Source organism: Boleophthalmus pectinirostris, unplaced genomic scaffold (genome assembly GCF_026225935.1).
Source record: "Boleophthalmus pectinirostris isolate CB_2022bp ecotype Guang Dong unplaced genomic scaffold, ASM2622593v1 HiC_scaffold_3, whole genome shotgun sequence".
Classification (NCBI taxonomy): domain Eukaryota; kingdom Metazoa; phylum Chordata; class Actinopteri; order Gobiiformes; family Gobiidae; genus Boleophthalmus; species Boleophthalmus pectinirostris.
The window spans coordinates 33816939-33833025 of record NW_026571299.1 but is presented as its reverse complement, the minus strand read 5'-3'; the positions used below and the strand labels follow the sequence as shown (position 1 = coordinate 33833025).

Here is a 16087-nt window from a genome sequence, read left to right as displayed (position 1 = left end):
CAGAGCCTGGATTAAGCCTTGCATAAAGAAAAGGTCGTTATTGCTGCAAAAATGTCATTGCAAGTCCCCACACAGTTAGAACTACTTTTATTTACAGAAAAAAAGTATGATAATTTGCATCAACATATGTTAAATCTAGGTATGAGTTGAGACTTTAGAGAAAGAAACTGGGCTACTTTGTGATAAATACCACTAATTAAAGTGACTGACACTACAAGCCATTTATTATAAAAAAAATACATGATTTTGTTTCCATATATAGCCAGTTCTAATTTAAAGTTGTAAGATAATTTCTAATTAAAATATTAAATACATTGCAAACTTTGAGAGCAATTGTTTCCATTACATAATCCATTTTAATTTATTCAGTTATTTACTTAAAACGGAGTATGTATGAAACACAGCTAAAATGTGCGTTTCCCTAAAAATCCATGTTGCCACATTGAGTACATAAAGATAAGTAACAAACTGTCTTGTTGGCTAATATTGTGTTTGCCGATCCCTGAAAGGATTGGATTGAAAGACACGGAAAAATCTTTATTTATATTTGAAAATACTTTGTGTGAACAGAGCACTCCAAACCTGGGGATTATTATACCAGCTTTGAAGAGTGAAGAGTGAAGAGCTAAGTGAATTGTGTGAATGTTTGGGCAGTGCACAAAAGCTCTCGAGTCTCGCGCGGTGGTGAATGTAACGACTAACTCAATACTTTCATGAAGCGTGTGCATTATTTATGAGGCCTCGCAGGTATATGAGCTCCCCTTAAATGAGTCATGAGAGTGTACAAGACAAAAGATGACAGGCCTGAGTGATCTCTCCTCTGTTGCTGCCAGGAGAATCAAAGTGTCACCATACATCAACACTTTACCGTTTGACACTGTATAAATATTAGGGCTCATAAGTTCAATATTAATGCTATAATGTTAAAAATAAATCTGAGATAGGTAGGATTTATTATTGGTGTTTGGGACATAGACTGTATAAATAAATGGACATAACTAAACCTCTAGCTGCTGCGTTCCAAATAGGAAGTGTTCATGGGGGCGCTTCTAGCTCCATCAACTCAATTTTCAATTGACTTTACATTGGAATATTGTGTCCCCTCTCTGTAACTGCTGCAATGAGTCTCATCAGCTTGGTCTTAAAATGTTCATATTAACCACTTCTACATGATCCTGATGTTTTTATTTTGCTATTTTGTAGGAAAATAAACTTCTAAATTCCTAATATGAATCTGGCTGCAAATTTGCTCCTATAACTAGCATCTTGAGCTTCATTTGACTGGAGCTCTACGCTATGACATCACACTCCCTCAGTCTACTTCTTTAAACAGTTTATGGATTGTGACCAATTGTACTGTAACACAAATATCATAATTAAAATGACAGAACAAATTAAATAAACAGAACTTAAATAAATTGGCAATTGGCATCAACACTTTTCATAATCCAACAGTCCAGACACCATCAGTTATCTACATTTAAAAATTCCAATAAAGTGAATGGGTTAGGGCAATATGTTGTACTACTACAAGTTGTTTATCAGTGGTAGTCATTCCGAATAAGGCTATACCTTCAATTTAATTATGAAAGTAAAACAATTGTACCACAAGTGTTGCCTGAAATGAAAAAAAATGAGGTGATGCATGTGATATCAATATGTCTGAGAGTATGATAAATTTCTGTATGTGAGTTTGAACAGAATGCACAGTATGACAAGTTACTGTGGTTACCATGGTCAGTCATAGAAAAGCCATACAATGTCAGTGTTGATCAAGTTACTGCCAGCAGAAGTGGGTCCTTTAGCCTTGCACTGCAGACAGGTTATTCAGGACAACAGAAAAAGCCCACAGCTACAGTATATGCTAGTTCCAGCACACTCCTCTCCTCCAGCCATTACTCTTCCATGTTGTGGCGTTCTTGCAAGCTAAGCAGGGACAACAATGGGCACATGTTTACACAGCAAGTGTCCTTATAATTTAGAATCCAGACAGAAATCAATAGTTAGTGCTGTAATTCTGCAAAATAGAGATGGTGGCGTTAAAAAAACGATCTAACAAGCCAAGAGCTGTCAGTGATCTAGTAATGCACTGGGAGAGCCTGTCTATAATTTCTGTGTGGAGGCTACTTACAGCCACGGACGCGTTTTTACATCAACATTACTCACGTTGTCTAAAGTCGCTCATCAGTCAAACATTGTTGTATAATATACGCAAAGTATCCAGCCTTTTCAACATTGGGCCCATTAGGCAGCTATTAAGGCCTTGCCCCCCTACAGTTAACTCCTCACCTCTGGCGGCTGTGTACTCATTACAAAGTAAGTCATCATGATTGTGAATTTAAAAATTTGCTGAGCTGCTAGCTTTGCTCACTCCGGCTCATCAGCATAACTACATTAGGAGGATCCTGTGGGTTGGCAATCGCACACTTTCTGGATATTGCAGTCCCAGCAGGCTAAACATGTCCACATCTATTAGCACCTAGTCACCAGCAGGCCTAATATCCGGCTACATACTATATAGACGTATGGAATTTACATAATAACTTGTAATATACAATCTGTTCATCATGGTGAGAAATCTGCTGTAATACCGACTGACACAATAATCTAACAGAAAAAAGTTTCAGGCACCATATGGCAGTGAAAAAAAAAAAAAAAACTCACACAACTTCATAACATTGCCTGTCAGAACTATACACACATTTCCTGAAATGTCTGAACTTTTATCTCTTTGAATTCCAATAGACATAATTGAAAGGCCGATTAACCAATTCAAGAAACGGATGGTCAGTCAGTATATTAAAATTATAACAGTGAGAAGTTATAAACGCGGTATAAATAATCTGATTGGTTCATCGCCAAAATTATGGGAAGCGTGCAGTCTGCAAGGTCCCAGATGCTCGAGCATATGAACAGAAAGTAGCAGGCTAACAAAATGATATTTCTACAGAATATTGCAATTGTGGACTGGAATATTTTGTAACATGGTAAAAATGCTCTAGATCAAAATAAGAAATGATGCACCTTCAACCAAATGGGTGAAGTAGGTATTACCTTTATAAAGTAGAATTCAAGAATCTGTGTCATGGGCTGTAAGATCATGAAATAGGATTGTGAAAGGATTCAACCGTCACAAGACTGGATAGTTAGCCTGAGCCAATTTCAGGATAAATTGCTGTGGGTTTTTTGCCCTTTTTTTGCCAGCGCTATTCCTTGGACATACTAATGTGACAATAACAAACAATGGACTCAAACCGATAGTCTCTCATACAGTATTAGCTGAGGACACTGGGATCCCTAATTTATTTTGGCCCTTAATATATTTACCTCGTTTAGAGAAAGGAAACAGATTGTCAGAGGCAGTGGGACGCGAGATGATTTGGAGCTCAATTTTGCTAAATTGGTTGCTGCCAGCGCGATACATCATGGAGAATTAAGATGCCTCTCCCCCAGCACAAAACTTCAGCTGCCATATTGGCACATCTGTCAAGGGCCCGCCCCTGACAGAGACAAATGGACCAATTCTGGCACACGAGAAGCCCATCCGAACGGCTAGCAATAACCGCAATGAATAATGAGTCCGCTTCGGCTCCAGGAAAATTCATTTTTAATAATTAGTGTTCAAGCACCTATCATTTTGTGTGGAGATGGGAAAGCAGGTATGTCTACAGGTTGGTGGCACACATCGACAGCACGGGAGAGATACAGATGATGTGGTGTTAAGCTCTTCTCATCACTGTGGAAATGGTGACAAGGAACAATCAGGTCAGACAGATGGATCTGAACAAAGATGAAATTAATCACAGAGAGAAGCCAGTATAGAGGCAGAGTAAGATCCATGCAAACGGTCTCTGAAAAATGGCATGTGCTTTGTCAGATTACATACAGTTAAAATATGCAGAAATCAATATTCTCCATTTCATGTATTCCATTGCAGAAGCAAAGTCATAAATTATTTTATTGAAAGTGAAGTAATAATGAAATAATAGACAGCATTTCATTAAAACTGTAAAATATTATTATAACCAGTGGTCTTAATTTGTGCTAGGACTCCCCAGACACCCAGCCTAGCAGGTATTGAGACTATGGCAGTCCATGTTTGCTACTAGTAATAGGCCCATGCTTACTATTTTTTATTTTATTTTTTGCAAAGACAACAATATTTATATATACGTACACACATAAATAGGTTAAATTTAGTATAAAATAAAAGTGCAGTTGAAATCTGTTTTACTTTGTTTAAATTGCCTTACAGCAGAACAGGGTCAATGTCTTCAAGGAGGTTAGTGTTGTAATTGAGTATGTTTTGCTTATTGTGTAAAGGAAAAAAACAAAAAAAAAAAAAACATGAGATCTCAAAGGGATTTAATTTTTTTTTTTTTTTTTCCCAAAAAGGAAAAAACAAGCCCACATGGAAGAGCTGGTACTTTGAGTGTGGTGAGATTACAGGTAAAGACTGGGGGAGGGTCAACTGTTACAGAGGAGAAGCTTTAATGAAACTGCCTGAGTATAATGTGGGGCTATTTAGACTGATGCCTGCCACTGACAGCACAGGAGCCTGGTTGGCTTCTACAGTAATTAACACCATGTGATATTTACGCTTGGCTGGTGATGCAAGTTATCATCCAAAGACAAGAAGGGAACACTTAACATGTGAAATATAGTGGGTAACTGGAAAACTTCCTCCTCAACAGAATTGTCACTGAATTGTGCCTACTTTGAGAAGATTTGGCAAATGTTTTGGCACAATTTAAGATTCTGAACATAACCAAGATATGCAAACACACTTATTAGCTTGCCTGAAACAGAAGTCAATTTGCGATGAATTGGATTAGGTTAATGAAAGCCTAGCCATGTCTCTAGTGCTCTTGTCAAAGTGAAGCCGATAATCCTTGTAGGAAATAATGGTGCGGACTGACGTCGCCCAGAGTCTCCCAGAGGTGCAGGTCCCTGGCTCCCGCTGCAGAGCTCCTCATACTTTACTCTCTGTGCGTACGGCCGTATATTCAGGGAGTTTTACTTTAAAGTCAAGTGCTTCTCGTGTGCAGAGGTCTAGCGGGACCAATCCTCCTCTCGATTCATTACCTCCAGGAGTCAGCTCCTTCTGTCGGGCGCCATGACAACATGGCACCATTCTCCCCGCAGCCTTTAGGGGGTGTCAAACCACCAGAGACAAAGTGCACTGCCTTCACAAGCATCCAGCCAATTTCCACTTGTATGAATCATGCGCTTTAACATGTCAAATCCCACTAACTATTTCAAGAGACACATTGGAAGACAACCCCAAACTCTCATCCAGGGTCCATGTCTTTAAATAAATCTAGGTCTAAATCTAACAACTACCTCTGCTACATTTCATACTCCTGACATTTGTAGCTCATTTGGTTTGGCAGAGCATTTCAATTCAACATTTTTAGTCGTTCACTTCTGTCAGAAATGTAGGTTTACAGGAATCCCAGAAAAACATAAAAACAATCACTGAGTTTGTACAGAGTTACTTTTGTCTTGCATCCTCGAAAGCACCAATTAAGTTCGACCAACATGGCAATTGATTGAAAATGACACTTGGTTCACTTCATTATGCAGGACATGAGTGGAAAGATTGCTAATGATGACGGCAAAGAGGGAATATGATATGTAATTCACGCATTGCACACAATCGCAGCCCCTCTTTCATTTGCTTCAGCGGCCTGTCAGAGAGGGGCTCCATCCAGATCTTCTTGACAAGCTGTGCATCTATTTAAAGCCATTATGAAAATGTAACTAAACAGGTCCATTCTTCAGTTAAATTGTGATTTTACTTTTTCCAAGGTATCTTTTTTTGCTATCACGTCGCTACATAAAACAGATCAGTAAGCACAGCCAAGGCATTATTCTTTCATTAAGTTGCTAGTCCTCAGGGTGGATAGCCTGGCATATATTTTTATACATAGTGCAATGATTTTCTTTGTTCCCCCCCTACATCACTCTACATTTTGTTCGGTGGGATCATGAGTAATGTAATTGAAACTCCAACTGCTGGGCTCTAATTAAACTTGAATAATAAATCAACAATCAAAAACGAATATAGGGGCCACAGCGCACAGCAAGGCGGTATAGAAAGAACGTGCAAATCTATGGAGATATAAAAAGGAGAAAAATGATGCATAGCTCTGCTCCTGTGGGAGTCGTATGGTGAGCGTGATATCATCCCTCTTATGAAAAATGTCTTTGCACACACACATGGTCGGGGCGCCTTAAATAACTTTTAATCAAATTTCAGGGTGCAGTTTTCGACATGGAGAGTCATATCCAAAGCACACAGAAAGGCGACAAGTCCGGACTGATAAGAGAGCCTCTATTTAACATCCGATCAAGATTAAAATGCATATCAAATAGAAGAGGCATTTGTGTGAAGACACAGGTGCCAAGTGGCAGAGTGGTTTTCCTGTATGTCCTACCAAGAGTGACATTCATTGCATGTGATGTATGAACTGGTCCTGACTTGAATTACTTGAATCTTAAATTTAAGAGAGAATCTAGATCTTAGTTTAGATTAGGTAATGCTTTGAAGGTTTCTGTATTACTCTAAGATAACAGTCCAATGGATTCAATGACAGATTTTTGTTGTATTTAAAAAGGACATATTGCAAAATAGAGATAAAAGATTTTTTAGAGCTTTAACCATTGTTTCGCATTCTCATTTCCCATCTATGCACGATTGAGTAATCTTTATTCTCATGTATTCAAGATGCCTTTACTTTGAAAAGCCCTGTCAACCTCTCCATACATGTGCAGTGGTGTGTACTTACTGTCTTCTCATGTAGCCATTTTGGAATAAATGGGAAAAAAAGAAACCATTAAATTTAACTTTGTTTTCATACCTGATAGTTTCGACTGCTCACTAGCCGTTTTCCTCAGACTGGTCACATAATGTTCATGTTGTTCAATATCACAGAACCACGCTGAAGAAGACGGCTAGTGAGCAGTCAAAACTGTCAGGTATGAAAACAAACCTTGGTCTGAAAAAATAATCTGTAAAAATTATTAGAGGACATCATAAATCTCGTGGGACTAAAATTACCAACTCACAATATTTTTAGATTAATATTGTGATTTCGTACATTCAAAATATAAATATAGATTAGATATAAAGCAGGCAAACCCATAATATGACTTCTTTAAGCCTATAGACCAGTACTTTGCCAGAAGGGTCCTCTAAACAATTGTTGGTCAAGTTATGCATTAACACTTTGAATATTCACAGCCATCCACAATCCGGATTAAGATGATGATGAATACATGAATAAAACCAGCCAAAATGCATGAATGACAGGTGAGGCCCTGCTTTGCATTATCTGCTGGATGCTGCATGTCGACCCCCTACCGATTTTATGTAAAAGGCACTCGTGCACAGTAAAACCTTAATATCCATTTAGCTGCTGAGGCACGCTTGTCTGTCTCACAGTCACAGTCCTGGTCGCTAATTACCTTCTGAATCTATAGACATTTCTGTGCTCCCTCAATGCGTCTCTTCTCCTCACAACAATCCGCCAGCTGCTTTGACTGGCGGCGGTCGGTGCCCTTTTGCAGTCCTAAAACCATTTCAGAATCAAATCAAATCTTCCCCTGCTCTGCGCCCCCACATCAAACTTCAGCAAAAATATATCTCAAGATTCTATCACTTTTTACACAAGTGTGGGCTTCAGTAAAAACTTCTACCCCACACACTTTCGCGTATTATTTCATCTGAACCATTACAACTTAATGCCAAACCTAATCCCTAATACCGGCGCCGAACCTGAGGAAACTACTGATTCTGACTGCACAGTGGATCAGTGCACATCAGGTCAAAGTCTAGAAAAAACAACTTTACAAGAAGTATTCAATAAGGAGTGATAGCAAAACTCTGTGAAATAGATCAGGAAATGTATTGCTTTACATATCAAATAGTAGTAATTATTCTGACAATGTGATTATAGATTTGAGAATTCAGCTATAATAGTTGTACTTATTCACAGAGCAGATAAGGAGAAATAAGACTTAAAAAAATACACACCTAAAATAATACTACAACCCCATGTGTTTCAGAACATGTTGAAAGAGGTTAGGGCTAGAGTGCGAAGTACAGGATCTAATATATTTTTGTTAGAGGTATTTTAGTAATATTTAACCCTTTTGTGATTAGCTTATTGTAACCATTGTTGCAAAATGTGCTGTCAAAATTTCAGTTTGATAGTGATAAATCTTGCAGCTCTAATTTAATCTATTGCAACTGGTCATTTGGATCAGCCTTCACAAGCCTCACTACTTCATATCAAAGCTGTTCCTTTCTTAGACCACTTGACTATGACCATTGCCATCCAGGAACACACTTCAAGTCCTGCAGATTCTATGACTTTTTGCCACTGTTGGGCAAGTTACTTTAAAACTGTAATGCGTTATTTATTACTTATTACTGTCATTTCAAAGTAATTCGTTACATTACAATATTACTGCATTTAAAATGTAAGGCATTACATTACTATTGCATTACTTATGTTACTCTCACCAAAATAACTGCGAAAAAGCTGAACTTTTGAGCCGTATATGGACTGAACCAGGACTAAACAAGGTCTAAACCAGGACTAAACCAGAGCTGAACCAGGACTAAACCAGGACTATAACAGGACTAACCTCAGACTGATTCCAGGACTGAAGAGGAGGACTAAACCAGAACTGAACTAGGACTAAAACAGGACTCACTGTCAGGATGGGCTCGAAGGTGACCGCAGGAGAAAGGACCGGCTTTGCTCCGCACCTCATGGAGGTAAGAGCGGCTGTCGCCCGATCGCTCTTTATGGACCCTGCTGCTCAGGCTCACGGTCCTGATTTCAGCAACTATTTGCGGGTACAAGACCCGGTGCAAGACTCTGCTACAGCGCGTAACTTCTACCTTCCTTCAACGTGTCCAGAAGTCCAACTTTTTGTGCGATGGTTTGCATCGTCCTCTGTCTTTTGGGTGTGAGCGCAGGAGACTTTGTCGGTGCAGAACGTTTCGTCGACGTTGTGGATTTTGTCGGAGAGAAAACTTGCAGACATACAGCACTTCAGAAGCACACTGCTAGAGATTGAACATTTATTTAAATTTGGCAGCTGAACACATTCTGTACTGTACTGTTCAGGAGACAGGAGTCCCTTAGCCGATCAGGACACAGCGGGAGGAACGCAATACGTGTTCATACACTAAAAACAAAAGGCATGCAAAATTGCACAAAAAAAAAATTCTAAAAATCAGCGAAACAGCGAGACCGCGAAAAGTGAATCGCGTTAGAGCGAGGGACGACTGTAAGCCAGGTCTAAACCAGAACTGACCCGGTCTAAACCAGGTCTAAACAGCGTAGAGTTCTGGGGTCGGTCCTTTCGCCCGCGGTTAACTGAAGGTCTATCCGGCCGCGTCTCCGGCGTTTCACCGCTGCTGATTTCACGGTGATTTTAGCGAATTTCTATGAAGAAAAACCCACCACTTCAATCCAGGTTAAAAAAAGCATTGTAACGCGCGTTACTCACATTTGTACCGAGTAAAATATTACAATTTTTCCCCCTGTAATGCCTTACATTACTGCGTTACAGCAAAAATCAATGCATTACTGTAATACATTACTTTTATAATACATTACTCCCAACACTGCTTTTTGCCCATGTCTATCCACTTGTCAAATGTGTCTAAATGTTTGCTTGTTTATTTTTATCCTCTCTTCAAACAAACATAAAAATGGTAACAAACAAGAAAGAAAATCAGTTATTAGCTGTACCTGTGCGCGTTCTGACTGTATTAGAGGCTGAAAAATTACTGCTAGATAAGAACGAAGAAAGAATTGACTTTTAGCGTACAAATCAAACATCCAAGCCCTTGTTGATTTACACCATTGATTGAGGGGCGGCTTGCAATTTCAAATCTGGACAATTACAGGCCTCGAGAAAATGGGAGCAAATTCCACATTCGACTAAACACACCTTGAAGACAGTAAAAACAATCAGAGTGAATAGGGATTGCAGCCTGTTGTGAATGTTCAAACACAATGTGCAAGCAAAACACTGTCAGACATGACAAAAGGGTGGGCGATATTGACAGAAATGAATAAATATCTATATTTTCATCTGATTGTTTTACTGCAATCCAACAGCAATGCATGAAAACATTCCGATAAATGACTTGGTTGAGGTCAAGTTATGCACAAAGTGAATGGAGTGCAAAATCGATTTTTCTGAGCTTTCAACTATTGTTTCCCTTTCTTATTTCTTATCTATACACGTTTGAGTAATTTTTATTCTAAAGAACAGAAAAAAAAGAGTGTGCAATTTTGCATATTTTGATTTTAGATACTTCCTCCATCTTTATGTGAAAACAAAACAAACTTAACAATTTGACTTTTTTTTTTGCACAGTTTCTACAAATGCTACACCAAATCCATTCTCTGATGCACCTGAAGGACGAAGGGGGGAGCTGGTTATTTGCTTGGTGCAGTTTCCGGACCTCTAACCTGTAAATATCATTTTGCGCCCCTCCTCTCTCCATCGCTCCCAGTGAGGTGCCCTGGCTCAGAGCACATAACCCCTATTTCCCAGTGGAGCACAGTGGCCACTGGTGCACTCCTCTGAGGGCTGAATGTAAAGCAGCAGCACCAGAAATAACATTTGAGCTGTCAGCACGCTGCCTGCAGAAACATATACTTGTCAAATAATGGAGAAATGACCATATTTATATTATCGCTAATGGCAAAATAAGAGGAAGGGGGGCTCTAATGCAGGGCTGTGAAAGGAATAATGCTATATTGAATTTGGGACAACATGTCACAGTGAAGCTTATTTTGATGTTTATTGTATGAATATTTTGTTGGATAAACGTTATGGAGGTGAATTAGATGGAAAAAAGACATATGATTGTATATTATTGTTTTAGTTTAGTTGTAGGGCAAGATAATATAGAAGGATCCAGTGTAAAAAAAAAAAAAAAAAAAAACATGGGGTAAATACAAACAAAATAGTAAAAATTTATTAACAAAATGTACAAAATAAGAAATTATTTACAATTGTTTTTGGGACATCAAATATAGATAATTAAAGCATGATTTGTCCATATATATATACATATATATATAGAAGCAATGCATTGTTCTGTTCTGAACAGATTCATAAAAGTAGAAAAGTTAAATTACTCTGAAAAATCAATGCACTCTTTTGTAATATTGTGCGCCTCTGATTTGTGAGATAGCCATACATTAATTACTGTCAGGTAAAGAGTGGTAAACAAACCTCACAATTGAAATAGTAATCACTGTTTACATACCTGTTTATCTCAGCCAACATTGACACATGAATTGCATATTTTATGTGAGATAAAATTGCCTTTCCTTCCCCATTTCAGCTATAACCAACTTTCAAGTGCCTGAGAGTGCTGGCTTGCCCGTTCGTGATGCCAGAATTTCGCAACCAAATTTTGACATCAATTTGTCACTTTTTGGGGAAAAACACTTCACACTCAAAGTTTACAGCTCAATTACACATAGGCAAAACTCAGGGAACTGGGAGCGTATTTACAAGCATAAAAGTGCACATAATGAATCATCCATTAGAGCTTGCATCTGCACGTTAACTTTGGTCTGCCAGCACTATCCATCTGTCCAATTTGTCGAGGTGCACGATGGCAGTGGAGGAATTACAGGAGGAGCCAAGCCCGGAGCACTTAGTTGGCATAAAAAGCATGTATATTATCAATAATGGAAGAGGCAATTTAAACAACAACTCTGGCTATGTTTTCACAGGCACGTCTGCTCCACTGCTAATACCTTATGTTAATCCGAATGCAAGAGTATGCAGAAGAGAGGCGTTTAGGCTGCTTTATAGAGCGAAAGCCGCATGTTGACACTGTTATTGGATCTTTATTTGTTTCTGGAGGTGGACTGTGTAGGAGGGATTTATATGCCTCCTGGTGTTTATGATACTTACTGCGAACAACTGTTTGTTTTGTTTAAGTGACACTTTATGTTTACACAGGGATAAAGGCCATCCACAAATGTCACTAAATTGGCACTTACTGTCCACACTGTAATCTTGAGGCGTAAACATTCACTTAAAATCAGGCCCTGGACAGCAAACATGGCTTACTGCACTAGAGCCACATGATTTGAAGAGATAAAAGAAGCATTATGCAAAAACATGGGATTAACAGGCAAATCATTTTATAAAACAGGTTTCAGATTCCAGTTTGTTGATGACATTTTGAGGACTTCTGACCATTCAAAAGCTATGATATGCTTTACGACGGTATTGAGAACATGATCACACAGAAGTCCCCTATATTCATCCTATTTCAATATTTTACTCATAACTTAGAATGAAGGGGGAAAACTATTTAGTAAAACCCCATGTGCTCAAAGTTTTATTAATGAGATCTGCATGATTTGGGAAACGTGTGATGTGTGATAACTGTTGAATATTGAGTATAAATTGGCAGGCTTTCTAGCATTGGAAATGCAAAGCTCGGTACTTCCACCACTTACACAGGAAGGTGCCAATTTGTTTGAATTACCGGCTAATTGGGTAGTTCTTTTGATGTGCAAATGTGAATAATGGGCACATAGAAAACCACAACATTGAAACACAAGCAACTCTTTGGCATATGGGTATTCGGTAGACTGATACAAATTAGTGCAAATTAATCTACATCTAAAGAGAAAAGACATTTATCACAACTGTACACACAACTGTATTGTGCCTTGTTCACGTACACACACCCACCTGAATATGACCAGTAGGGGTCACTAGTCGATCTCCTCTGCCTCCAAACGTGCTCATGATCTTCGTCAGCTGCACTACTCGGCCGGCCTCCTGATGCAACTGTGGACAGCAGAAAGACACAGTTATAAGCAGCTCAGACGAGAGGAGAGCTGTTAGCAGGAAAAAATTCAAATTTCCAGATCTGTAAAACTGACTGGCAGCATGTTGTTAAAATAGTTCATCTGCAAACCAAAAGGCTACACTTGTTCAACTAAACATTCATTTTGTGACTGGGCGCTCCCAAATGGCACTTGTGGCAGTAGCTCTCAGCGGTGCCTTTAAGCCCTATAATTCACCAAGATTAACTTTTGTCCTTTGCAGCATCTCACCTATTTGTCACACAGTTTGCCTATCCTTCGGTGGTGGAACTGGCTGCTGCTGTTTAGAGTCTAGAGGCCATAGCTCCGGAGTAGACTTGTTATCTGACACATATGATGGAAGAAATGGGCGGTAATGATAGCGCCTACAGGGATCAGCTCAAAACTCAGAGAAAGTCTTTGTGCTGGCTTCTCCTCTCACTACGGTTACCATCAGTCAAGTATTTTGCAGAAGCAGCAGCTGGTCAGTAGCAAAAAACAAATGTACATGGACTGACTGGCAAGTATCTTTGTGAACAAGCCAGAAATAATAAGAAAAATACACAGAAAAATATAAAAATCTTGTCTGTCATAAGCTTGTGGGTGAAATTTGGATAGGACACCAGTGTTGGCAAAGTAAAGCAATATGAAAAACTGGGATTTGGATAAACAGTGGACATGGCCATGTGGCTAAATGGAAAATATTTGTACAATTTAACTAGGCCAGTCCTAGTCCCAGACCTTAACAATTACTTATTTGTAGTGTATATCAGCCTTGTTCAAGCATTCTATGACAACTATATACATTCATAAGAACTAACTACAAATATACAAATGAATTATTTTTACAATTACTTTTCACTGGTTTTGACTTGGATGGCATTTGTTGGTTGAATATCCCCAATTATCCAAGATTTTCATGCAGTAGTTGGCAAACATTCTTTAAAAAGGGAGAGAAGAGAAAAATATGTATGAAAATTATATAAAGAGCTTTCCAGATAATTATCTGGCTCTGAAAGAGAAACTAATTTGAATATTATAAACTATAGAACATAAATATGCTGAAATGCAGTCACCCCTTATTTTTACTTAGAACTGTTGGAGCCAATTCTACCAATTTTAGCAACTATAAGACTAATATAGACACGAAGACACAAAGGCATAACAACTCAACGCTAAATCACTTAACACATGGAGCTCCTCGGACAAACTAAATATAGACAACCCAAGGATCAAACGCAACTTCCTGCTTTGACAACATTCAACCTAAATATGTTCGTGTCTAATTATTTTAACACTGTATTCCATTTGTACTGTTTTGTAGGTCTAAGCAGAAAAAAAACATTCATTTTGTTAAGGCACTTATTTTCATTTATAAGACGACCTGCACAAAAGGGTTTAGCATCAGCATACACCTCCACAGAACAGAGCTTTGGCTAAAATTGCGCTTCTTAATGCGACTATTGCCCAGTGCACATCCCCCAAGCTCCCGCCGAGACAATGCAGTGCAGCCCCTGAGGCAAAGGCACGCGTCTTTTTACAGTGCAAATACAAAAAAGAATCTTTCAGGGAAACGTGGTGAATGCTGGAGGTGCACATTCGCCGCAAGCACAGTCCCCGGAGCACATGTAGGCAGACATTTATAATTCAAACCATTGATAAAGCACTGCGTGTACCAGCCAGGGAAATCGTCAAGCTTCACTCAGGTCTACCAGAGAAGAGAACAGTCAAACCCAGTGAGCCATTCAAACCCCCAATATGTATCAGTTAATGCCTGCTTCCTGCTGCCAGAGACGACAAACAAATGAACAGGCCGATCGGGGGAGAAGCCAATCAGAAACTAAGCGCATCCTGTGCCAAAACTCCTAAAAGGAAATCCCTCCGACCTCCTGGAAACACGGGTTTTATTGAAGAAGTAAAACTATCACTATTTCTAAAATAAAAAAAAGTTATTAAAAAGTAGAAGTAAAAATAGTTTAGAAATCGAGTAGTAAAATGTGCCAATATAGTGCATTAGGGTTAACTTCCCAACCTCTACTTTGGAAATGCTTCCGTTTTCCCACTACTCCATTTGGTACAACAGCTAGTTCTAGTCTAATTCTAAAAGTTCTAAAACTACAAGTTAATTCAATTTAACAACCATTACTACAACTATTACAATCTGTAGAGGTGAGAGATGTAGCATATCTCTTTATCAAAAGCATATCAAAAGACTGATTATTTGAATAACAAAGTTGTTTGAGATATGTAAAATGAGCATTTAGAGTTTATCGTCTTTTACTCTTAATAGTTGTAGATACAGACGGAAAAGAAAAAAAGACACCAACTTAATATCCTACACACAGGCACAACGCAATGTTTCTGGCCTCTCTCTTTTCATGTTTTGAGCTACACTTGAACCTCAACCAAGATATTTACAGGATTTTAGCACATTCCTGATGCACTGTTTGAATATCATTATCGAGATGAGAAAAAAATATTGACATATTCATTATTAGTCAATATTGCCCACCCCTGACCATATGACTATTACACTAACAGGGGTACATCTGTTACATATTTGGCTTTTGTTGTTTAAAAAAAAAAAAAAAAAAGAAAGAAAGAAAAGACATTCATAAAGAACAAATCCTTCATAACTTTTAATAAATGCTTATGTAATAGATGTACTTTATGGTAACAGATCAGGTTTCAGTCAGGTGTACAAGTCAAAGCCTGTGTGCCAAACTTGCATTGGTTAATATTGGCTTCCTGTTGCCAAAACCAGTGACTACAAACAAATGAACAGAAGAAATGCAAACAGCAGTGACTGGATCATGAGCCAAACTCCAAATAAAAACCCCTCTCACCTCCTACAACACGCTTTTTGATTTGGGATTCTGTTTAGTTCACGCGGCCCTGAAATAACAACTGGGTACGGACTCCTCTCGCAGCTGTCGGTACATTAGTGCGCTGTGGTTTCTGCAGCTTGGCACAGCACGGAACCACGCACCAAAACGCTCGCAAAAAACTACTAAAACACTTCACGCCTCGATATCAATCAATTCTCTTTCTCCAGAGCGAGGAGCTGGAGTGCACAGCGGAGATGTATAGGAGGAGGTAGGAACGGCACATTTTTAGCACCCTAGTGGAAATAATGCCTACTTTCTATACGTGCTTTGGTACGTGTTTGTGTAACGGAGAAAAGACTCCCTTAAATACTACAGAGATGTATA

General features: G+C 38.8%; 1 protein-coding gene across 1 annotated transcript in view; it reads right to left on the bottom strand.

Moving 5' to 3' along the window:
- ca16b (carbonic anhydrase XVI b) overlaps window positions 1–16087 on the bottom strand; it is a 121147-nt gene that overhangs the window by 83243 nt on the left and 21817 nt on the right. Inside the window, exon 2 of the mRNA XM_020934008.2 lies at window positions 12760–12858. Coding sequence (XP_020789667.1) covers window positions 12760–12858 — 99 coding nt within the window. The remainder of the gene's footprint in view (window positions 1–12759; window positions 12859–16087) is intronic.